This window comes from Nanorana parkeri, unplaced genomic scaffold (assembly GCF_000935625.1).
Source record: "Nanorana parkeri isolate BGI_ZX_2015 unplaced genomic scaffold, ASM93562v1 scaffold680, whole genome shotgun sequence".
Classification (NCBI taxonomy): Eukaryota; Metazoa; Chordata; class Amphibia; order Anura; family Dicroglossidae; genus Nanorana; species Nanorana parkeri.
Genome location: NW_017306948.1, coordinates 666,911 through 691,010, shown reverse-complemented (window position 1 = coordinate 691,010; position 24,100 = coordinate 666,911). Strand labels below are relative to the sequence as shown.

The following is a 24,100-nucleotide window of genomic DNA, read 5'->3' as shown; positions in this document are numbered from 1 at the left end:
GGAGGCCCTGTGCTTGTGCGTGTTTCCTCTGGGTGCTCTGGTTTCCTCCCACACTCCAAAGACATGCTGGGAGGTAATTGGCTCCGGTCTATATCAGCCCTGTATGTATGCGTGTGCAATAGGGACCTTAGATTGTAAGCTCCTCGAGGGCAGGGACTGATGTGAATGTGAAACCATGTTAATTGTCAGCGCTAGATAAACACCAATCTCCTGATATTCATGCTTGTTCTGAATCTGGAACTCGGAAAGTAATGAAGCTTCGGGATCAGCATGACAGCCCAGCAACTCTCAGAAGGAGAGGTCAGCAGTAACAGCAAGCCCACATTACAGGCCCATTCATACTGTTGCGTTGTGGTAATGCACGTTCCTTGCGTTGATGCAATGCGGTTTAATTCACACTGAATGGCACCCCAATGCACCTTGCTGACGGACCTGCGTTGCGGTATAGCAGGACCTTTTGTGATGCATTAGGCAGCCCAAGCAAACAAATGCATTGCTGTAACACAGCGCAGGTCACGGAATAATGCGTCTTAACACATGGCAATGGTGTGAATGGGCCCTGATAGTTTAAGATTCTTGCAGGAACACAACTGCGACTAGTTCACTCTTTTCTGCAAGCGGGTCGTCTTCTCCTTGAAGGCTTGACCTGAAAATAGACTATATAGATGAAGAGCGTCCCCGGGTATTCCAGATCTTTGTGTCTTCAGTAATAATGTGGAGCAGCGTTGTAATTGAGCGGGGGGGGGCGGGGGGTCTGTCATAGTGTCACCTCTATGTGAAGGTCACATGTCTATTAGAAAATGGGAATGTTTGTTGCCTCCTCCTGTCACATGACCCCCTAGAAGGGAGTGCAGGGAGTTTCTGCTTGTCCAGGTAAATATTGCATTGTTTGTACACAGTGTGGAATAATGGCGCTTGGCATGATTTCTCTAACCCGCAGGATGCCAGTAACCCCTCTGATTTGTCTCCATACATTGCATATCTGTCCACTCACGCTTGTTTCTGCTCTCTCCCTGCATGCTTCCTGGATCCGCAGAAGAGTTTAGCGGTGACGGTAATACCTGTGCTCTCATGCTTCCTTCTCTTTTGTAGTTTGTTGTACTAATATTCATTCCCACATGATTAGTCTTCTGTTTTAACTGCTTCCTGCCCACAGTCTGTAGATTTGCATTGCACAGTCTGATTCCCCCATGCTAAGGGAACATTCTGTTATGGAACTAGGAAGGGTGCATCTGTGTGCGCTCCTAGTTCCAATATTGCTCTGTCACCGATAGCCCTGGTTTCACACTATTGGCAACTGTGCTGATTGATTGGTTCCCCATCATGTGATCGCCATGACCGCCAATCATGGTGATCGCATGAGTTTGCTATGTTTGGGGGACCTACCGCAATCCTGAGAATTTCCTTCAATGTTAATCATGTTTACCAGTCAAATTCACTAATTTTACTGTTCAATGTTCAGTTTTCTAATTAAATATTTATAAAGGGTGATTGCCGGTATTTTGGAAGGGGCAGTACATAAAAGAGCACCTGTCACCTACAAGCCACAGAAGCAGCATTGCAAAAGCAGCTAGATCATTTATAACATCAAAGAAACATGAGAACACCCCAAAGTGTCTAATGAATGGACAGCGGCAGGTTTTCAGGTTGTAGTTTGTCTTCCACGGGTTAGAAGTGACAGGTGCCCTTGAAATTCCACACCTATGCTGCAATAGGCCAGCATGTCAATTGTCACGCTCTCCCCACATGTGGAATTTTCCACATCTCTCTTATATCTACTGTAATGGATTCGATTTATATCAAATTAAGGTTTTATTCCCTCACCGCTTCTAGGACAACTGAAATCATTCCTGCCGTGAGTGTGGGGGTGTAAGATACAATTTGATACATCTTATACTCCAGACACCTCACAGCGTGTATTCATACACAAGAATAGTCACCTTGTATATCAATTACCGCCAGACGGGTTTTCAAAGTAGAAAACATTCTATTTACATCAATTACATTTATAGTGACACCAAACTCCGGAGTTAAAGGAGAACTATGAGGTGGGTGCTTTTCACTCACCTCATAGTTCTAGCCGACCTGTGACAATGAGACTGTCACAGGTCGGCTCAGTAGATTGGGAGGTGAGCGAACACATACCGGCGTTCGCTCACCTCTCGATCCTGTCACGGCTCTCTGCCGTGACAGCGGAGGGGCTGGATTCCCCCCTCCCCGCTCTGATCCTCCAGCGCTGACTGGCAGAACGGACGGGGGAGGGGGCGGGTACAGCTGGCTCTGCCTCTAGATAGGCAGAGCCAGCTGGGCGGATCCAGACATAATTGTCGGGATCCACTTCAGCTGCGGCGTCTCAGTATACCGCGAGCTATTGCGGCGTCTCAGTATACCGCGAGCTACTGCGGCATGGCCGGTACAGCTGGCTCTGCCTCTAGATAGGCAGAGTCAGCTGTCAGTCACGCAGCTGGGCGGATCCACACCTAATTGTCGGGATCCGCTCCGGCTGTGGCGTCTCAGTATACCGCGAGCTGTAACTCGCGGTATACTGAGCTTAGGGTGACGGGAGGACGATAGTTTGTGTCCTCCCGTTACCCTAAGGAGAACTATGGGGAAAAGCCTTAACCCCATAGTTCTCCTTTAAGCATTTTAATCACACAGACTAACAGGCCAACTCCACTTCAAATCTTAATTCATCTTTTGTGTTCTGATCATCAGGGCTTGTTATATGTCCCATAGCAATTTGTGTCTCCCATCCAGGGCTATTAGCAAGGCATCACCATTATAAGTCTCTGGCGATTGAGGTTCTATCAGTAGAAAGTCACATCATAATTTGGCTTCCTTAAATGAACCTTATAGTAGCAGTATCATTTGGCAGTAATACATTTCTGGCATATCACAATATGCAGCAACACTATAGCCTTTAAAATAAATATAAGCTGGACCTTTTATCATTAGAAATCCCTTGAGCTCCAGTCCAGTGACTACCTCGGCTCTGATGATGTCATCAGTCTGCTGCAGGCAGGAAGAAGCATTTCCTCAATCTCTCCCCCCAGTGATCAGACTGTAACATTGTAGCAGTAGGGGCTGATCTATGCACAGGCTAACTGTATCTCTTATGGACTCATGTGGCAAGTTGGCTCCACCAGAATCCCAGTTTTTAAGAACTGCCCAGGCCGCAGGATTTACATGACTGTGTCATCTCTGAGCCGGCATCTCAGTCCATGAAAAAGATGGTGACCCTGGATGATGCCTGAGCAAAGATGGCTCCGTCCTGGTGGGAAAAGCAGATGAAGACATTGTCAAGGGGAGTCCTGTGATCTCTGTGAGAGGCAATAAAGACTACACTGATACATTAAATCTTAAAAATATGTCAGTATAATCAAGACTTGATTCTGTTGGATTCCTCTTCAAATCTCCCGTCTGTCACCTCTGGGTGTCTTCTGCTGCTGTTTGGTGTTTGCGATGATGTTTTATTCTGTCGCCGCGTGTCGCTGACGGATATTTGTTCTTTTGTTGGCAGAGACTGATGACTATGCAGAGATTATAGATGAAGAGGACACTTACACCATGCCTTCCAGTAAGTACTCGTGTCCAGCTCTTTTTTCAGAAATACATCAGCAGCAAAATGCCGTCAGGGGTCGTCTGGCATTTTTATTCTTATGTGGTGAATGATATCGGCAGATTTAATGTGTCGGCAAAGCCGAATAAAAAACGATTTGAGACCCCCACGATCACTTTGTATAACATTGTGTGCCATTTCCTGTTGGTGCTGCCAGTGACCTCCTATTATTGTTAGCGATGGCAACAATCAGCAGGTTTTGCAGTGTTGCCACTGCTTGTGCACATGCTACGGATCGTTAAAACAAAACAAAAAGCCGTGTCTATAGCTCACTGTGTTCTATGGCTCAAACGGCCCTGGCGGCGGGCAGGACCAGTCTACCCTGATGTGAATTGCAATGACAGGGGGTGTAAGTGTCAATCAAACAGTCTTATCCGCCCCATCAGGTGGTGCTGCTGGTTGTGAGCGAGCCCTGGGAGGGGGTTAACGCATCGGATTGACAGTGGCTCCTCTTATCAGTGCAAGTAATGACAGGTTAGGCTGGTCCCGCCCACCACCCAGGTCAGTCGGATACGAGAAAGGGTGGTCAACTGACACCAAAGCAAATAAAGGCATTTAAAAGGATTTGTTATACGCTGCTTTTTAAATTTGGTTTGGGAGGTAAATTCCCAACCTGATGCACTTAGGTTTATGAACTGTATCTGCAAAGTACAGCCAGTACAAACATGTTGTGCCCTGTCCAATGGCAATCAGACATTGTGGCCTGAAATGTCTGTGAATCCTGAGGAAGAATTCTGCAATTTAAATGGAACCTCTCACACCCGGGCTTATGTGAGAATCTGGCTATTCCGTCTTATAATTGGGTGGCCTTCCTTATTATATTAATTAGGGATGCACCGATTCAATTTTTTCTGCATCGAGTACCAATCATTTTTCTCCGGTACTCGCCTATACCAAGTACCAATACCGGCATCCCAGGGTACCGTTGGCCTGGCCTATCCCAGGCTGACTAGCAACAAGTGAAGCTGCCTTCCTAGCCAATCAGGAAGCCGGGTGGCGGGTCATGACTTGCCACCCGGCTTCCTGGCCAGCTTCCTTGCCAATCTGGGAGGCGGTCATGACGTGCCGCACGGCTTCCTGATTGGTCAGGAAGCCAGACTGCTAGCAAAAAGTGAAGCCAGCTTCCTAGCCAATCAGGGAGGTGGGTCATGATTTGCAGCCTGACTTTCTGATAGGCCGGGAAGCCGCCTCCATGCTGACCCTCTGACCAGAAGTTGCAGTATCGGGGTAAGTTTTGGAGCATTTGGGCAAGTACCAGTATCGGTATCAGTGCATCCCTGATATTAATATTTTTATGTGCCCCCTTATATATAGATATAACTGGCAAAGTATGAGTGCCCCCGTACTATTTCTTAGTTCCACAAACGTGTTACAAGGTTGCTTGTTTATTTCTCTACATCGTATGTTCTTTTTATGTTTTGTAAAGTCCGTCTTGTTTTCTGTTCCCTCTCTAAATGCCAATCAGAAAACTATGGATTAGATGAAGGTAACGGGTCTGTGTGTACGTGGTATTTGCCTGCCTGGTGTGGAGTGTTGCCTGTCTTTTATACCCGTCTTCTCATTCTCTTTTCCCCGTCACTTTTCTCTTGTGACGGGTCCAACTCAGGGATTGTTTTTTGACAGATAATCTTTCTGCTTTGGGAAATGTGTTTATTTTATAAAGCAGGATCAAGCAATTATCGACTCGACCAATCTTGCTCTTGAATGGTCTCTTTAAATCAGACGTTGAAATAACATGCAAGGTCCACTCACATTGCCCGGCCACCCTTCGCTTTTATAAATCACCTACCGTTCTGATATAAAATGTACCTGTAAAGCAAAACGTTAGATTTGCACTTCCCTTACCCCTTCTGCATCTCTGGGTGTGACGTCAACCAGACTCTTGGGGGATGCAGAGCAGGGGGACTCTGGTGATGACACATTCCAGTCCATTGCAAGAGCTTCTCCCTGGGTCAATCTGTTTTCCCCGGGATCTAGCCGACAGGAATGTGGCAGAAGACAAGGGGAAGGTATGTCTCATCTTACTAGCTCTTTCATTCATTGAAGGACATATTGGAGATCTTTAGATCTTGAACGTTGGGTTATGTGGCCACCTAAACACAAAAGCACAGCCTGGGCTGACCCTGCTGGTGGCCGAACCCCCCCCCCCCCCCCATCTGCTAGAGGCAGTTCAGTTTTTTGCCTAGTGTCAAGGATCTAGGCCCCCATTCCCACGGGGACCTTTGGGATTCCTGCAGCATGATACTATGAATTCATGTGGCAGGAATCCCTGGTGTCCCTGTTCAGATGCGGCGGATGTATCCATTGATGTTAATGACGGGTGACAGCGGCCGTATCTGTCAGCAGCAGTCCATTTGTAATGGTACATGGTACAATTACATGCGGTTTGGAATGGATGATTGTTGCTGGATGCAGGATAAATGCGTCCAGGGCAATCATCTTTCCCAAACCGCAAGTAGTTGTACCATGTATGATTACGTGTGGACTGCCGCTGTCATTAACTTGAGTTGGTACAGTGGCCGCATCTGAATGAGGACACCCGGGATTCCTGCCACAGGAATTCATAAATTTGTGCCACAAAAGTCACCATATGAGTGTATCCTTAGGACCTAAGCTCCCTGCTGGGAATCTTTTTTGTGTACAGATACGTTTTACACCAATTAATAGGTGATTTGTAAAGAGGAGAGAGGGCCCGGGCAGTGTAAGCATACTGCAAGGTCGAATATTTATATTGAATTGTGTTGTAAAAAGAGAAATTAAAGTATTTAACAAATGCAAGCCTATCATAGTGTGTTTATGTACCTTAAAAAGCCCCAAAGGGTTGAAGGTTAGAGGGACTGACAGGTTTTTATTGCAATCCAAGTTCCTTTTCTAGGAGATTTTCCCTTGCATTTTGTCTAGACAGGAAGTGATGGAAAATCTCTCCAACAAGGAGACAAAAATAAAAACATATTTCCTTTTATTAGAGTGTTTGTTCTCCCCTGAAAACGTGTTTGTTACATGCCTTGCTTGCGGTTGATACTGTGTGATTGTGTGTGTGTGTGGTGCTGTGAACCCGCGAGAGAGGACTGCGGTGTCCGCCGATGTCTTGTGTAGATATTCATCGCCTCCTGCTCATGTGCACTTTCTCCGTTATTAAAGTTTCATCCTTTTTTTTCACCCTGATAGCGGGAGACTATGAGATCCAGCGGGATCGGATTGAGCTGGGCCGATGTATCGGCGAGGGGCAGTTTGGAGATGTACACCAAGGAGTTTACATGAGTCCGGTGAGTGGATTTCCAGTGCTTTATTGGGGGAATTTATCAAAAGTGGAGCAGACAGAATCTGGAGGAGTTGCCCATAGTAACCAAACACATTATCTCTTCAGTTAGTTCATTAAAGCTTTGAAAATGAAAGATAGAAGCTGATTGTTTGCCATGAACAGTTGCTTATCTTAATATCTTTTTACTGGGGTCTGAGCTCACATTGAATCTTAAGAAATATCATGCCCCATACATAAAGACATAGGCACAATGCAAAAAATTCAAAAGGGTGCCATCCGCTGGCCCAAAAAAGCTGCACAATTATAGGAAGAGAGAAGCGCCCATAAATTGGATAATGCAAAATGTTATTTCAAAGGCAGAGAAGCATTCCTAACAGAGGCTTCTAATGCATTCATATCACATAACAATTGCTGATGTGGCAAAATTCCCTGGGCAAATGCCATTCACACATCACTGGCAACAAAAACATTTGCTCTAGTGCGGCTGATCAATAGGTTCCCTCAGAACCCGCCGCATGTTTTACCAACGAGCCAGAGCAGCTTCACAGCTAGCGGAGTCCGGCTGTTAATCTCTTCCCAGGCGTTACAGCTCGCCTTTGGATCCACATTGGTTTCCAGCACAGACTGTGTTATGGCCAGGCTTCTGGAACCTATTGAAAACCAGTGCGTCTCCATTATTATGGCAGCAGCTTAGCTACACTGTTACAACAGGTGGGGGTGGGGGGGTCTGGGTTGGGATCATGCATCAGAGGGACCTTTTTTAGACCTTTTTTAGACCTTTTAACACCTTTGATACATGTAGGCAAATCAAGCAAGTTCGCAAATATAACTTTTTGACATTTTCTTCTCTTCTGCTGTCCTTTGGAGAGTCCAAGGGTCTTGTCAGTTCATATTTCCCTGTGTCTACCGGTGAAGCCAGTGCAGACAAAGAGCTTATCATCACTATACAGAGTTCTATGAAGGAAGGCTTTCCTTTAGGTGTGTGTGCCCTCTGGGCAAGGCCATCATAGTGGGCCAAGGATAAGCAAAGAGAATGCAATTCTAAAGGGGATGCAAGCGTTTCTTTCATGTGCCACCACTAAATCTCTGGCCTCTCCCCAGTCTATCTCCCTCTGTACAAGCTTACAGAACATTGTGCATGGAAATGATTATAGGGCAGTAACATGGCATTTATTTTTATCACAAAGGATTCACTTGCTGCTGAAAGGAAACCTGTCATCAAAGAAATTGAATTTGCCATTGCTGATCCATTTTCTGTAACAGCACCCTTCTAAAAAGAACAATGTATCAGGCAAGGGACTGAATAGATCAGAGGTAGGCAACCTCGGCACTGCAGTTGTTGTGGAACTTCAAGTCCCATGGGACATTGCAGTACTCTGACAGGCACAGGCATGACAAGTTGGGATTTGTAGCTTGTGGGCTAGTTCACACCAGCCCCAGTGCGTTCCGGACGAATTTGGTGCCGGATCACATCTCGGCTTGCTCACTGTGTTCTGTGGTAGGGCGGGCGCTGCATAGAAGTCAATGGCACCACAGCCCCTGGCCGCAGTGCGATCACCTGTACCGGAACGCATGGCAAATCAATGCCTGCCTTTTCATGCGTTCCGTTGTGGGAAAATGCTTCGCGGCTGGGGAGCATGGCTGCGATGCCATTGACTTCAATGCACCACCACACCCCCTCCCGCCCCAGAATGCAGTGAGCCGGCCAGGAAGCGTTCCACTACCGAATCTGGCCGACTCGCACTGGGGCTGCTGTGAACTAGCCCTGAGTGCTGAGGTTTCCTACCCCTGCAATAGGCTACCAGAGACTTCAAAAAATATTCCATACAGGAATTGATAACTTGTATAATCTGTGTCTGTGTAGTTTTTTTTTTTTCTTCTTTCCTCCTGAAAGTTTTGTGGACATTGTCATTCAGTGTGGTAAAGCCGATCAGACATATAAACACAAATGAATGCAGTTCTGTATTCATTAATATATCATATGAGCTAGTATCAGCCTCCAGCAATCATTTGTACGACAGAGCTCAGAATGGGAGAGAGGAAGCAGCACAAGGAGCTAGTCCGTTGTGCTGCAGTGCTCATGGTGCTAAAAAGGAACATGCTGATAGGAGAGAGCAGTGACAGAGAAATGAGCTCATCAGTCTTTTGCTTCTCCTTTAGCTGTCCAGTCACAGGCTGGGGGCGGGACAAGACCTGTAATTGTTACTTAACTGCCGAAGAAAACTCAGGTCTCCTGCCCAGCCAGACAGGACTGTGCTTTGAGGTAAATCTGTGTAATTTCAGGTCTGGAGAGACATAAAGTCCTTTGGCAGGTAAAACAACTCTCCCTTATATGTATCACATCTGTGTATTTATCTGCTTGCCTGGAGTTTAGCTTTACATAAAGGTGATTTTACACCTTGGATAAGTCTCCCCTTCCTGTATGGAATACAAACGTGATAAGTCTCCCCTTCCTGTATGGAATACAAACGTGATAAGTCTCCCCTTCCTGTATAGAATACAAACTTTAGAAGTCTCCCCTTCCTGTATGGAATACAAACTTGAGAAGTCTCCCCTTCCTGTATGGAATACAAACTTTAGAAGTCTCCCCTTCCTGTATGGAATACAAACGTGATCAGTCTCCCCTTCCTGTATGGAATACAAACGTGATAAGTCTCCCCTTCCTGTATGCAATACAAACTTGAGAAGTCTCCCCTTCCTGTATGGAATACAAACTTGAGAAGTCTCCCCTTCCTGTATAGAATACAAACTTGAGAAGTCTCCCCTTCCTGTATGGAATACAAACTTGAGAAGTCTCCCCTTCCTGTATGGAATACAAACTTTAGAAGTCTCCCCTTCCTGTATGGAATACAAACGTGATCAGTCTCCCCTTCCTGTATGGAATACAAACGTGATAAGTCTCCCCTTCCTGTATGCAATACAAACTTGAGAAGTCTCCCCTTCCTGTATGGAATACAAACTTGAGAAGTCTCCCCTTCCTGTATAGAATACAAACTTGAGAAGTCTCCCCTTCCTGTATGGAATACATACTTGAGAAGTCTCCCCTTCCTGTATGGAATACAAACGTGATAAGTCTCCCCTTCCTGTATGGAATACAAACTTGAGAAGTCTCCCCTTCCTGTATGGAATACAAACTTGAGAAGTCTCCCCTTCCTGTATAGAATACAAACTTGAGACGTCTCCCCTTCCTGTATGGAATACAGACTTGAGAAGTCTCCCCTTCCTGTATGGAATACAGACTTGAGAAGTCTCCCCTTCCTGTATGGAATACAAACTTGATAAGTCTCCCCTTCCTGTATGGAATACAAACTTGAGAAGTCTCCCCTTCCTGTATGGAATAAAAACGTGATAAGTCTCCCCTTCCTGTATGGAATAAAAACTCTTCTAAGCAGCATCTGATTGGTTCATATAAAATTGTACTCATACTGGTCTACTTTACAGGTACACCCATGCTAGACCCTTGTATGCACAAGCCAACATGGACCACGTGGCGGTAGACCGTCTCTCAGACTTTCACAGAAACATTTGGGATTATATTGATCTTTTTTTCTTTTCTTTCTGTAGGAGAATCCCGCTATGGCCGTCGCCATCAAAACCTGTAAAAACTGCACATCGGACAGCGTGCGGGAGAAGTTCTTACAAGAGGCCTGTAAGTCTTCGCTGATGGTTTTCCTTTGAACTGATCTATAAAACATGACCGCTATCAGGATGTCCCCCTGAGGACATTTCTTCTGTGTTTTCCCATAAAACACCACATTATTTTTAGAGAAGGTCGTGGTATTTAGGAGCGATTCTTCCTTCCAGCAGTTGTTTTAGGTTGATGTGATTTCATGGCATGATTTATAATATTTGTCTGGATCTGTCTGTTAGGACACCAGAGGATTACTTCCTAGATAAGGCGGCCTTCAAATGTGCCTCCCGAACTGCATCAAAGAGCCACGCATTGTGATCCGCATCTGCAATTCATTTAGAATTGATTTTATGTGCAAAGGAGGACAGCAGGAAAGCCAAAGAGCTTTTGAAGTCAGTCAGGTTCCTAAATTGAGCATTATAGTCTTAGACAAAGCACAATCATTGTGCCACATGAAGAGGCAGAGCCTGATGTATATGGCTGCCCTCATGTACACAATTGCTATACATACATAGACAAGTTTTTTAAAGCATTAGCAAAATCGATAGAAATGTTTATATCAATCTGACCTCCCCACATGGCTTTATATTCCTTATAATGGTGAAACTTTTTTTTTCATTTGCAGTAACGATGCGTCAGTTTGACCACCCGCATATTGTCAAGTTAATCGGAGTGATCACAGAAAACCCGGTGTGGATAATCATGGAGCTGTGTACGCAGGGGGAGGTAAATACTAACTTTTACAGTCTGTTTTCTTATTGCAAAAGGCTGCACGCTTTCATTAAAGCTCGAGATGCACCGATACTAGTACCAGTGCCAATGCCAAGTATTTGGGCGAGTACTCGCCCAAAAGCTCCAATACCTAGCCCGATACTTGCGCCTCCAGTATCAGGAAGCCGGGCAGCAAGTCATTACACACTGCCCGGCTGCCTGATTGGCCCTTGTCCCTCATCACAAGGGAGCATGGAGGCGGCTTCCTGGCCAATCAGGAAGCCAGGCAGTGTGTAATGCCTCGCTGCCCAGCATCCTGGTTGGTCGGGAAGCTGGCCAATCAGGAAGCCGGTCACCGTGTAATGATGCGGCATCCGGCTTTCTGATTAGCCAGGAAGCCAGCTTCATGCTCCCTCTCGACGAGGGAGCATGGAGCTGGCTTCCCAGCCAGTCAGAAAGCCGGGCGTCACATCATTACACAGCGCCCGGCTTCCTGATTGACCGGCTCCATGCTTTCTCGTCACATAGTAACGAGGAAGCATAGAGAAGGCTTCCATGCTAATCGGGAAGCCAAGTAGTGAATCTGTACATGCCACCCAGCTAATCAGGAAGCTAGGTGGTGAGTCATTAGATGCCTCCTGGCTTTCTTAATGGGACTTTCAGTATCTGTATTCGGTATCAGCGAGTACTGCAAAAAAACATCTGTACTCGATACCAGGTGCATACCTAATTAAAGCCCAATTAAATATTCTGTTTAATTCAGCCAAGTACATTCCCGGTGCATAAAAAACAGAAAGTGTTCACTGTCCTAGTTTATTTTCTTTAGAAAGCAGCCACATCCTGAAAAGAAAAGCCTGTCCCCTGCCAACATGCTGCAGAGAAGAACCCTTGATCTCTGTGGGGAAGCAGTGGTATCTCTGCAGGGGTCCAGCACACCCCTTGCTGAGTCAGAGCTATAGTACTGCAATCAGAAAATCTCATGCGCCCCTGCTGATTGGAGAGATCTAGCATTTGGAGAGAGATCTAGCCCCATGCACATTGAATGCACAAATTTTATGCATGTTCACTTAAATTGTACCTCGTGCTTGCCTTGCCATTATTGCTACTGGTACCCCAAACACTGCAAGCAAGAGAAGCATTTTTTCATGTGCAGAAACGTGCTGTCGAAAAATTGCTGAAAGCTTGCAGCTTCTTTGCCGTGTGTAGGGCGGCCCATAGAAATTAGATAGGGCGAATGGAACCTAACACAGCAGGGGGCTTGGGGAACCTTTGCAGAGAGACCACTGCCCCAGCTTTGCCCTGAAACTGCTTGTAGTTAGTCTTATAAAAGAACAAGTAATATGAATCGGGGACTGGCTCACAAAATCAAAGTAGTTGCTTTATGTATCATTTGAAGCAAACTGTTCTCCCAATCCCCCAAGACAGGGAAGGGGGCGGGCACAGCTGGCTCAGGCTTTAGAGAGGCAGAGCCAGCTGTCAATCAGGAAGTGGGCGGGATCCCAACAATATTTTCAGGAACTTTTCCACCTGCAGCATGGCTCTGCGCTGTCGGCATATAGTTGACATTAGCTCGCTATATGTTGACTTCGGGTCACAGGAGGACATTCGTGAAAAGAGAACTATGGGGTAACCTTTTTATCCCATAGTTCTCTTTAGAGTCACGGGAGGACATATACTAACCTCCTCCTGTGACCCAAAGCTCAATATATAGCGAGCTAGTTACCGAGAACGCCGCAGCCAGCACTGATCCCGACAATACTGTCGAGATCCACCCAGCTGGCTGATTGACAGCAGGCTTGGCCTATCTAGAGAAACAAAAATTGGAGACGGAAGCGCCACTAACTAGCGCAATAAATGTGGTAGAGTGGGGTGTAGGCGTAAGTGTTGTACTCACCTGAGGCTGGGTGAGTATTCGCTTGTAATCGTCGGGTGGTAGTCAAGCGGATGGGGTGGAGTGGTGGTGGTAGTAGTCCCTCTTTTTCAGGGTGGCGTGGTGTTTCGACCCAGTAGGCAAATGGGGATACAAACACGAGGGGGTGAGGTATGCAATGGTGGGTGAAAAAGGGGTGAGCTTCTGTAACTCACCGTGGAGATAGTGGAGGGCGACTCTCAACGATGACGGCGCGGCCTGTGTGGTGCCTGGGCGGTGGGCCGTGGAGTGGTCCTCGGGAGTCCTGGCATGGGTGTCCTCCGATGACAGGTGCTGTGGAGTGGTAGAGCGACGGGTGGTCCTAGATGGGGGAACTGAAGAGCGGTTGGAGGTGCCGAAATGTTCAGTCTCAGTGGCGAAGAATTCACGTTGGGGCTTTCGGGCAGCCCGACGGAGCTGTGACCTGCAGGCGTATGCTGGAGAAGCCTGTAATGCGGGTGTAGCGGCGTGAGCCGTGGGGAGCGGGTCATAGGCAGAAGTGCCGGGGGTTGGAGCCGGGTGTCGAGGAGCGAGCGGTGTCCGTGAACAGGTGGAGTGTAGGAGACACTCTGAGGACCCGTGGAGACCGGGCTGACGGCGACACGTTTCAAAGGTTAAACCTTCTTTTTCAAGCCGATGTGAGCCTATCTAGAGACAGAGCCAGCTATGCCCGCCCCCTGCCCTGTCCGTTCCTCCAGTCGCCGCTGGAGGATCGGAGGGGGGAATCCCTGCAGGGAGCCGTGACTGACAGTCACCGCTCTCTGCAGGTAGATGATCGGGAAGTGAGCGAGTGACGGTATGTGTTTGCTCACTTCCCGATCTATAGAGTCGGCCTGTGACAGTTTCTTTGTCACTCGTCGGCTCTAACTACGAGGCTGAGTGGAAATCACTCACCTCATAGTTCTCGTTTAATATACTCTTGGTATAAAAAAAGGTTTGGCCATAGTTCCCTTTTAACACTCAGATAAATCGGGCAGAATTTTTGACTTTGGCACGGTGGCAGGGTCTCCTGGTTGCCTTAATTTGCCCGTGGATGGTAATAACAGTTGATACATTTCAGTCTGAGAAACATTCCTAAAAACGATACAGATTACAATTTGTAAGCTTCTTACTCCTTAATTTTAATATTTCACATTTTTCCTTTTTTTTTAAATTACTAATCCGATTTCTTGATAAACGCGGCGTATGTATATTATGAAAGGTCTTGTTATTGCCTTAGGATCTGTGCTTCTGTGTGGGATTCCATTCGAGGGAACCTGGGAGGACACAAACATGTGAGAAAGACATGGATGACTTGATTTTAACCGTGTGGTTTCAGACCCCACCATCCTGATACTGGCTCCATTATCTGGATCAGAGGTAGGAAACCTCGACCCTGCAGCTGTGGTGCGGCTACAAGTCCCATGAGGCATTGCAAGGCTCTGACAGCCATAGGCATGACTACCAAACGCAGATGTACGCTGGGATATGTAGTTTCACCACAACTGGAGGGCCGGAGTTTGCCTACCCCTGAGCTAGAGAGTTATTGAACTGCATCTAACGTGCAGGATGAGAGTTCTGATTTTAAAGCTGCAAACATGTTCCAAGTCATTGACCCCAGTGTCGTCACATGGGGGGTGCGGAGGGTGCAGCCCGCACTCGGGTTCCACCATTGGAGGGGTGACACCAAAATGACTGGCATTCATTTTGGGGTCACCCCCTCTAAAAAGTCAGGCACTCGGTCACGGACCGAGAGCCCAACAGTGTCAGGAGAGAGGAGGGGACCCGGCAGCATACCTCATCCCGCCGGGTGAACTTCCCCTCCTCTCTCTGCCGGTGTCCATCACCAAGGAGGCCGCCAGCAGGTGTCAATTAGACGGCCGTGCATGCGCGATATCACGACGGGGTGTCACCCGCTCTCCTCTCCGGGTGTCACCCAGCCTCGGGACGCCCCTGATTAACTCACAAGGTAGTAAAGTCAGGATGAGGATGACAGCCCTTGAGCATGTCATTGGTTGCAGCTCCCATGATTCTGTCCTGACGGGTTATCTTTAATCTTACACCACTGCAAATGTTAAGGATTTTCTGGCAGTCTTGTGCTGATTCTGTTGTCTATCCACTCTCAACAGTTGCGATCGTTTTTACAAGTCCGAAAATACAACCTGGACCTGGCGTCTCTTATCCTCTACGCCTATCAGCTCAGCACAGCGCTCGCCTACCTGGAGAGCAAAAGATTTGTACATAGGTAAGAGAATATCTCATCAGTCAGTCTTGTATTCACCTCATATCAGAAATGTGAACTTTAAAGGCTGAAACAAATGTGCCTCTTTATGATGTGTTCCTGCACCCCATCTACTCAGCGGGGACCCGTGTGTTGTTGCCATCAGCTGCCTTGGATACTTTCATTCTACCCTTACCGACCTGTTCACTCATTGCATGATTACACTTCACAAAGCCATAAATGTCTCTCTCCAGCATTGTATTACAGGTATGTGTGAGATCACAGACCAGTAACTAGCAGAAACCATGAATCCCCCTTTACGTATCCAGGCTTCTGTTTTTCAGTGGTTTTGCTTTACTGTTTCTGCCACTCTCAGTAATGCCCTGTAGTAGCTACGGCTCCCCTTGCTTGACATTTTATTGTCCTACTCAGATTATCAGTTCATACGGGCTGTCTGCTTCTTTGTTGTTTTTGTGTCAGATTTGGCTTTCTGTACCCAGAGAATACTGTACCTCCAGGTACAGACTCCCAGAAGGCGAAAATGAATGTCAGTTGCACAGCGACCTCTGCTGACCGATATTTGAATTGGAAATTGGCATCAAAAAGCTTCAAGGAAAAAGGCTAAAACCACATATGTATTACTTATAATGTGTGCAGTGCTTCACATAGTGCACATCCACATCAAATCAGTCCCCGCCCCAAAGGAGCTTACAATCTAAGGTCCCTATCTCACATACAAGGGCCAATTTAGACAGGAGCCAATTAACCTTCCAGCATGTCTTTGCAGTGTAGGAGGAAACCCATGCAAGCACAGGGGGAAGTGCAGATTCTGCAAGGCAGAAGTGCTAACCACTGAGCCACTGTGCTGCCCAAAATACATATTTGGGAGCTGTTGTACCTACTATAGGGTTTATATTTGTCCATTCAGTTCTAAGATTTACAAACCTGATAGACAGCACAGCCAGGCTGATAAAAACACTTTAGATCGTAGATTGGTGTCCTCTCGTCACTTCCTTCTTCCCCAACCTGCTGACTGGACAATAAAAAAGGAGCAGCAGACTAATAGGGTCAGTCCTCTACTTACTCTGCTCTCTCCTCCTATCATCATGTTCTATGTTTGAACATGAGAGCACTCCCTCTCCCATACTAGGTGCTCCTGCGCAGGAATTGCAAAAGGATGATCATTAATATATAGGTACTTAACCTTACCTTCATTTAATGCTACATTATTGATTACAGAGCTTGTGTGTTATACTGTATATCTTCCAGGAGTTTAGCTTTAGGGACCATTCACACCTTGGGAGCCCATTGCAGTACCTTTATTGCATATGCATTGCATCACGGGGGCCTATTTGTTTGAATGGGCTGCCAACGGATTAAAACTTGAAGCTGCTGCATTTTTGTTAATGTACCCCACCGCAGTACACGGTAGTGTTGTATTGTGCATTGCACTGCAATGTGGGTGTGTTGCATAGCTGCTCAAAATGAATTGAGTTGCACCTCATCACATGCAATGGTAACATGGATATTACTTCAATGTGCTGCTCTGAACGCACCCTTAAAGTGCAAGTCCGGTCTTCGGAAACTTTCAGGAGTAAACTGATGGTACTGTCGGTCAGCCAAATGCTTTCCCCTGTTCTTTGTCCACTCTGATAAAGATATCAAGAGTACAGATCAGAGGCAGCCCGGCCAATCAAAAACCAGAATGCACTGACTGTACACTTGGTCATTGATGATCAGGGAAATAGGTCCGTTATGAACTTTATGTGAATACCATACTTATTAAAAGCTGAACTCTAGCAAACAGCAAAAGATGAAACCCCTATAGGGTATGTTTACTCTTTAGTAGATAATACAGTTAGGTTGCCTTGTGAAATGGAGATCTCTGTTATACGTTACATCGTGTGTCTTTACATATCGCAATCTCTTTTGTCAGAGATATCGCTGCTAGGAATGTGCTGGTTTCATCTACTGACTGCGTCAAATTAGGAGACTTTGGACTTTCTCGGTATATGGAGGACAGTACTTATTATAAAGGTGAGATTTCTGCATTTCTGATTACAGTGACATGGAACTATTGTGTCAAATTATTATAAGGTAAAGTAGATATGAATGGGAGATACAAATGAACATACATTATAGTATCGCTTATAGACATTCACAGAGCAAAAAGAGATGGATTTGTTTTAAAGGAGAACTATGGGGTCAGTGTTTTTCCCCATTGTTCTCCTAAGGGTCACGGGAGGACACAAACTAGCGTTCTCCCGTGACCCAAAGCTCAGTATATAGCGGGCTACAGCTCGCGGTATACTGAGACGCCGCAGCCGGGATGGATCCCGACATTGCTGTCGAGATCCACCCAGCTGCGGGATTGACAGCTGGCTCTGCCTATCCAGAGGCAGAGCCAGCTGTGCCCTCCCCCGTCTGTTCCACCAGTCAGCGCTGGAGGATCGTAGCGGGGAGGGGGGGAATCCCTGCAGGGAGATGATCGAGAAGTGAGTGAGCGACGGTATGCGTTCGCTCACTTCCCAATCTATTGAGCCCACCTGTGACAGTTTAATTGTCACGGGTCGGCATAGATTATAAGGCTGAGTGAAAATCACTGACCTCATAATTCTTTAACTGAAAATGAAGACAAAATATACAGCGACTCATTACAACAGCCAGTTAAATATTATAGACCCATAAACATTGGGTTGCATATTGTGCATAACACATGGTTAAAATCCCAATTAAATGAGTTTTAATTTCAGGTTGTTATATTACAGAATAAGGTCCAAGGTAGATATATAGTTATAAAATGAACTCATGTGTCACAATAGAAAAATTATTTTCACTTTAATTGTAAAACTTTTTTTTTTTTTTTTTTACTAAAACCCTCCTCCTCTCATCCCCTGAACCCAATTCTTGCCGCCACCTTGGTGTATTCCTTAGATATACACCAAGATGGCGGCATCCAACACGCACAGCATCCGTTGACATTATGCGCCCTGACATTTCCCTTTTGAAATAGAAAAAGAAATTGGGGACACAGAGTCTTCAATCTCTTTTTCTGCAGCCTCTGTTCTAAATGAAAGGAAAGCACTCAGTACAGGGGCTTCCCATTCATTCACAAACTGGAGATAGTAAATTTACTATCAACTAGTTATGATTGGTTAGAAGCCTCTGTAGTGAGCTGCTTCTCCCCATTCAGAAACTCATGAATGAACAGGAAGTGATGTAAAGCACTTCCTGTTCATTCATAACTGGGGACATGTAGTAGTATGTGTCCCCAGTTGTTTACAAACATTGGCGTGATCAGCTGATCACTCCACTGTTCGTGCTGCCCACAGAGGTTTGGTAAATATCACAGATATTTACCGATCTTCCCGCCCGGCCATCCTGACCCACTCGGCCACGCACACATCATAGAGCCGCCGGCCATCATGAATCTAACAGCCGGCGGCTCTGCTCACCTCACTGCTCACCTCACTGCTCGGCCATCCGACATGACAGCGCTCCCTCCTGTATGGGCTGGGGCAGCAGGGATCCGAGGAGAAATACAGCGCTGAAGCCAGCGGGGCGGAGGAGGGAGCGCTGTCATGTCAGATGGCCGAGCGGTGAGGAGAGCAGAAGCTGCAGGCTGCGCCCGCCCCGAGGCCGAGTTGTGTCGGCCACCTGGCGCCCCTGTTGCCATGGCGGCCTGTGCGGCTGCACAGCTCGAATACCCCAAAGGCCGGCCCTGTACCCCAGTACTTCCTCTAGCGCCCATTCAGGACTGAGAAGCTGTCACGTAATGCTGACGAGTGCATCTCAGTCCTGGATTACTGTGAACCCATGGAGAGGGGAAGTAGACAATGGCAATATTTTTACCGGGGGGGATTTAATAGTTAAAAGAATTGCAGGTTATGTGGGAGAGTCCAGGGAAGGGGGGCTGATAAATTAGTATAAAAAATACCCTTTAGTCACTCTTCATCGGATTCTCAGGGCTTGTGAATTGTTTTGGTTGCTAAAATAAATGGAAGTGACAAGTTTTATACAGAGATTCATTTGTGTCTTTTCTCTATCTGTACAGCTTCCAAAGGCAAATTGCCTATTAAGTGGATGGCCCCCGAGTCCATTAATTTCCGACGCTTTACTTCTGCCAGCGATGTGTGGATGTTTGGTGAGTCAGAAGCGTTTTACTTTTCTGTTTGTTGGTGAAGGGTGCATTTTATTTTGTCATCAGGTATACATATATCATTGGGTTTTGTATGAGATACATTATTGCAAGTAGGGATGCAGCGCTACTGGTTATTCGGTAACGAGTACGAGTATTTGTGCCGTATTCCCCATTTATATTGCCTGGGAAGCCGGCTCCATACTCCCTCTGCACTGCCGGTCAGAGGGAGATGTCCCTCTGACCGGAAGTTCCGGTAACAGAGGTAATTATCGGAGCATTTGGGCGAGTACTCGCCCAAATACTTGGTATCGGTACCAATACCGATCCTAGTATCGGTGCATCCCTAATTGTAAGACATGCACCACCAATGGAAGACATCCGCAGATGTGGGTGGTGTACTGCCTCAGGGACAGCGAGCGGGAGAGGGCAGAACACTGAGAAATAATACACTTTGTGTGGGAACTGGTGCAACCTGGTTCATATCCTGCAGGGACATTCCATTATTGCCACCAGTAGGGAACCACAGCACCCCAGCCTGGTCCACCAAGAGGGTTATCACACCTTTCAGCACTGGTCTCCCTCTCCCATATCTCTCTCTCTCTCTCTCTCTCTCACCCATCTCTCTCTCTCTTGCCTATCTCTCTCCCTCTCCCATCTCTACTCCTTTGCCTTAAATCAGGGGTAGGCAAACTCCAGCTATGGTGCAACTACTAATCCCATTAGGCATTGCAGGAATCTGACAACCACAGCCATGACTCCTAGAGGAAGATGAATGGTGGGATTTGTAGTTTGACCACAGCTGTTTATATAGCTGGAGTTTGCCTATTGCTGCCTTAAATGAAACAGTGGTGTGAACAAAGCACTTCTGTTTAGGTGAGGAACGTCCCCAGAAGACATGGAGGTCCAGCCATACTCCGCAGTCCATGGCCGGCTTCTCTCCATTTGAAACTCTCTACGGAGCAGACAATTGTTGCTCTATGCCGCAATGTTTTCTCCTTTTGGGACTTCTTAGCATGAGGCTGATGGTTCCTGTCAGCACTGCAAGGGTGACGTTGCTGGTGGTTACCCACAAGTCCTTTTTTTTTTTTTTTTTTTGGGCCGGGTTTTTTTCGGAAATAAGAGGATTTGGATGGAGACATTAAACTTGCAGACCCTGAATGTATAACATAAGTTTGTCCAGGATCACCTTAGAGGACCCCAAACCCAGGTTGCTGCACTATGGCTTATTGTTTCACAAAGAAATAGAGAGCTTGTGGAGGGACAAGGCCAAGTGAAGTCACTATTTCCATAATAAGACTCCCTGGATTTTTTTCCCGCCAGAATGCTCTGAAACCAGGGGTTGGCAAACGCCAGCCCTACAGCTGTGGTGGAACTACAGATACCATGAGGCTTTGCAATGGGATTTGTTGTAGTGCCACAGCTGGAGGGCTGAAGTTTGCCTACCACGGATCTAGAAGAAAGTGGAACCAATTTGCATGCTATTTGAGGTGTCTATACCGATGACGTGTTGGCATGCATTGGACTCATTTTGCAATAAGTTCAACAGCCTTTTCAAATGAAATGGTCTGAACAGTGCCCCCGAAAAAGGGGGCAGGCTGCATTTTATTGCAGCGAACAGGACACCATGCGGTGTAGCTCAGGTGCATTTTGGTAATGCAGTGCGGTACAATGAATGCAAGCTCAGTGCATAAATGCATGTAACATGCGTTACCGCAATGCAATGGTGTGAACAGGGCCTCAGTCTGAATTTTCACAAGTCTACTGTTTGCCTAGTAACAAAATAAAACCCTGCTACCATGCTCTACAGCCTTGGTTCTCAACTGGTGGATCGTGACCCAAATGTTGGTTGCGACCCCGTGTCCAGTGGGATGCCACATGCCTTCCACTTTTCTAGGTGAGAGGCCTCTCAGCCTCCCCCTAGTGCAGCACTGTCAGTTCTCACACTGAGCAGCCATTCAGAATATGATGCCCGGCGCCGAGCGTCGACGTGAGGTGGGATGGGATGGGGCTATTGCCGCAAGGGAGCTCCATCCATACGTGCGCTGCTTACAGCGTATCACATTCTGGCTCTCTGCACCTCTACTGTCGTGCATGGGAGCTGTACAAGCAATACACATGTGGATGGAGCTCCATTACAGCACAGCATTCCACACTGGACCCCAGGCTGAGGATCCACTCCAGTTTTCGTAAGGTAGGGAGTCTGGATGGATCTTAAAAAGAAAACAAATTATGTCTGTGGTTGTGTGTGTCTGTCGGTGTTTTGAGGACCCGCTCACACCAGTACACTGTGTTAATCGTACAGTCCCATGCGATTAACACACTGTACCATGCAATCGCACCTACTACACGTTCTGGTGCCGGAGGTGCATTGCATTGCCATTTTTTTGGACGGCACCCCAAAAGCACCTCCCACCCACAGTTCGATCGCCTGCACCGGAAAGCGCAGTACCACGATACTGTGCGTTCCATTACAGTGCAGACATTGCAGACTTGGGTCGCGACTTAATGACCGAGGGCAAATGTGGCTTCTGAGGTTACACAGGTTGAAAACCACTGGTATAGAGTATACTTCTTCAGCACCCATTCACACTTTTTTCTAGAGTAAAACGAGTTATTTTGAATATGGTTAAATAATAAAAAAAAATGTCGGTCAAGTACATAAAAAATATTGCATATTAATATTGTATTTTCATTATAAGTCAGCAGGGGGAGCTTTAGGCTTTGTTTCTTGTTTCCCAGGCTATCCTTATGTATCATTTCTGGCTCAGGCATGCTCCGCTTTCACAGGCTGATGGGTAATGGACACACTCAGGAGTAAACAAGCAAATCTCTGCATGTGTGGATGACAGTCTGAGCCACGGGCATCCCTTAAAGAATTCATTTCTTAAATGAAGGGAGTCGTAGGTTTTCTTTTTGTCTTAGTTCCTGATAGAGAGCCATTAAAGTTAACCCAATATTCATGCAGGGCAAATAAAAATGTCTAAAACTGCCATTTATTTGGTACTGGCTTTTGTGAAATATAGTAATCAAGGTCACTTAGTCCTTTCTAGGTCCTGTCTCCTGTTTCTGCTATGTTCTGCACTAAATGACAGTTTAGTGCAGAATCTCCTGCGGGATATGTAGCACTGCAGTCACGTGATCCTGACAGATTCAAATCCAAGATGGCGGAGCCCAGGGAAGGCCCAGTTTAATTTCAGATTGCTATTGCTGCAATGTGATTTGCTGTCAGGACAGTAGGGACGACAATGCATTAGTGTAAGCTGGTGAATTTCTCCGGCTCATATTCTCTCGAGCGGCCGGAATGATCGATGGTTGTTAAGAATTGATGCATTGTAGATTTTCTGCAGGAAATGTAAACCATCTTCACATTTACATAAACTCAGAAGGTGCCAACTTCAGAAATAATTCACTTAAGAGGTCACAATAATCCCCGGCTTTGTTTACAGAACATTTCTCTACATGAAATCACCAGAAATGGCCTTTTATGGAGAAAGTCGGAGAGTAATCGCGTCTCTCTTTCCTCCAGTTCATTAGAATTTCAGGCTGTTGGCAGCATCTCTGGGATTTAAAGGGAGCCATTCCAGTTTTCTTTATATAAACTATACAATTGTTTCAGAAACTATTTACTTCATTGCTAATAAAACAAAAAGAAAACCTTTTCAGGGTGCTGTCAGCCATGGATTTCTGTACCTTTCATATTTGTATCAGAATCGGTGAATGCAGATGTCAGACTGGTATCAAGACTCAACAAAGGGCAATTGGGATGTGTAGGTGTCTAGACTCAGCAAAGGAGAATTGGGGTGACTAGACTCAGCAGGGGAGAATTGGGGTGACTAGACTTAGCAGTGGTGAATTGGGTGTCCAATATTCATCAGAGGAGAATTGGGAGGCCTAGACTCAGCAGAGGAGAATTGGGAGGCCTAGACTCAGCAGAGGAGAATTGGGAGGCCTAGACTCAGCAGAGGAGAATTGGGGTGACTAGGGGCAGCAGGGGAGAATTGGGTTCCTAGACTCAGCAGGGGAGAATTGGGGTGACTAGACTTAGCAGTGGTGAATTGGGTGTCCAATATTCATCAGAGGAGAATTGGGAGGCCTAGGATCATCAGAGGAGAATTGGGATGCCTAGACTCAGCAGAGGAGAATTGGGAGGCCTAGACTCAGCAGAGGAGAATGGGGGTGCCTAGACTCAGCAGAGGAGAATTGGGGTGCCTAGACTCAGCAGAGGAGAATTGGGGTGCCTAGTAGACACAGCAGAGGAGAATTGGGGGGACTAGACCCAGCAAAGGAAAATTGAGGGACCAGACCCAGCAAAGGACAATTGGGGGGACTAGACCCAGCAATGGAGAATTGGGGGGACTAGACCCAGCAAAGGAGAATTGGGGGGACTAGACCCAGCAAAGGAGAATTGGGTGGGCTAAACTCAGCAGAGGGGAATTGGGGGGACTAGACCCAGCAGAGGGGAATTGGGATGCCTGGACTCAACAGAAGAGAATTTGGGTGTCTAGACTCAGCTGAAGAGAATTTGGGTGTCTAGACTCAGCTGAAGAGAATTGGGGTGCCAGGGTCTGAAATGCATCTGTTGCCATCAGCTCTTCCAACACTTTTTACTTAAAGTCCCTTCACTGCA

At 46.6% G+C, this 24,100-nt stretch overlaps 1 protein-coding gene across 6 annotated transcripts in view; it reads left to right on the top strand.

Annotated features, from left to right (window-relative positions):
- The window catches only part of PTK2 (protein tyrosine kinase 2), a 202,993-nt gene that overhangs the window by 114,476 nt on the left and 64,417 nt on the right, over positions 1 to 24,100 (top strand). For 2 of the 6 annotated variants that reach the window (XM_018563614.1, XM_018563611.1), the window contains 9 exons: positions 1,037 to 1,054; positions 3,521 to 3,577; positions 5,085 to 5,105; positions 6,788 to 6,885; positions 10,446 to 10,530; positions 11,138 to 11,238; positions 15,241 to 15,356; positions 17,269 to 17,369; positions 19,387 to 19,476. In XM_018563614.1, coding sequence (XP_018419116.1) covers positions 1,037 to 1,054; positions 3,521 to 3,577; positions 5,085 to 5,105; positions 6,788 to 6,885; positions 10,446 to 10,530; positions 11,138 to 11,238; positions 15,241 to 15,356; positions 17,269 to 17,369; positions 19,387 to 19,476 — 687 coding nt within the window. The remainder of the gene's footprint in view (positions 1 to 1,036; positions 1,055 to 3,520; positions 3,578 to 5,084; positions 5,106 to 6,787; positions 6,886 to 10,445; positions 10,531 to 11,137; positions 11,239 to 15,240; positions 15,357 to 17,268; positions 17,370 to 19,386; positions 19,477 to 24,100) is intronic. The other 4 variants (XM_018563617.1, XM_018563616.1, XM_018563615.1 and 1 more) reach the window with 3 other exon arrangements.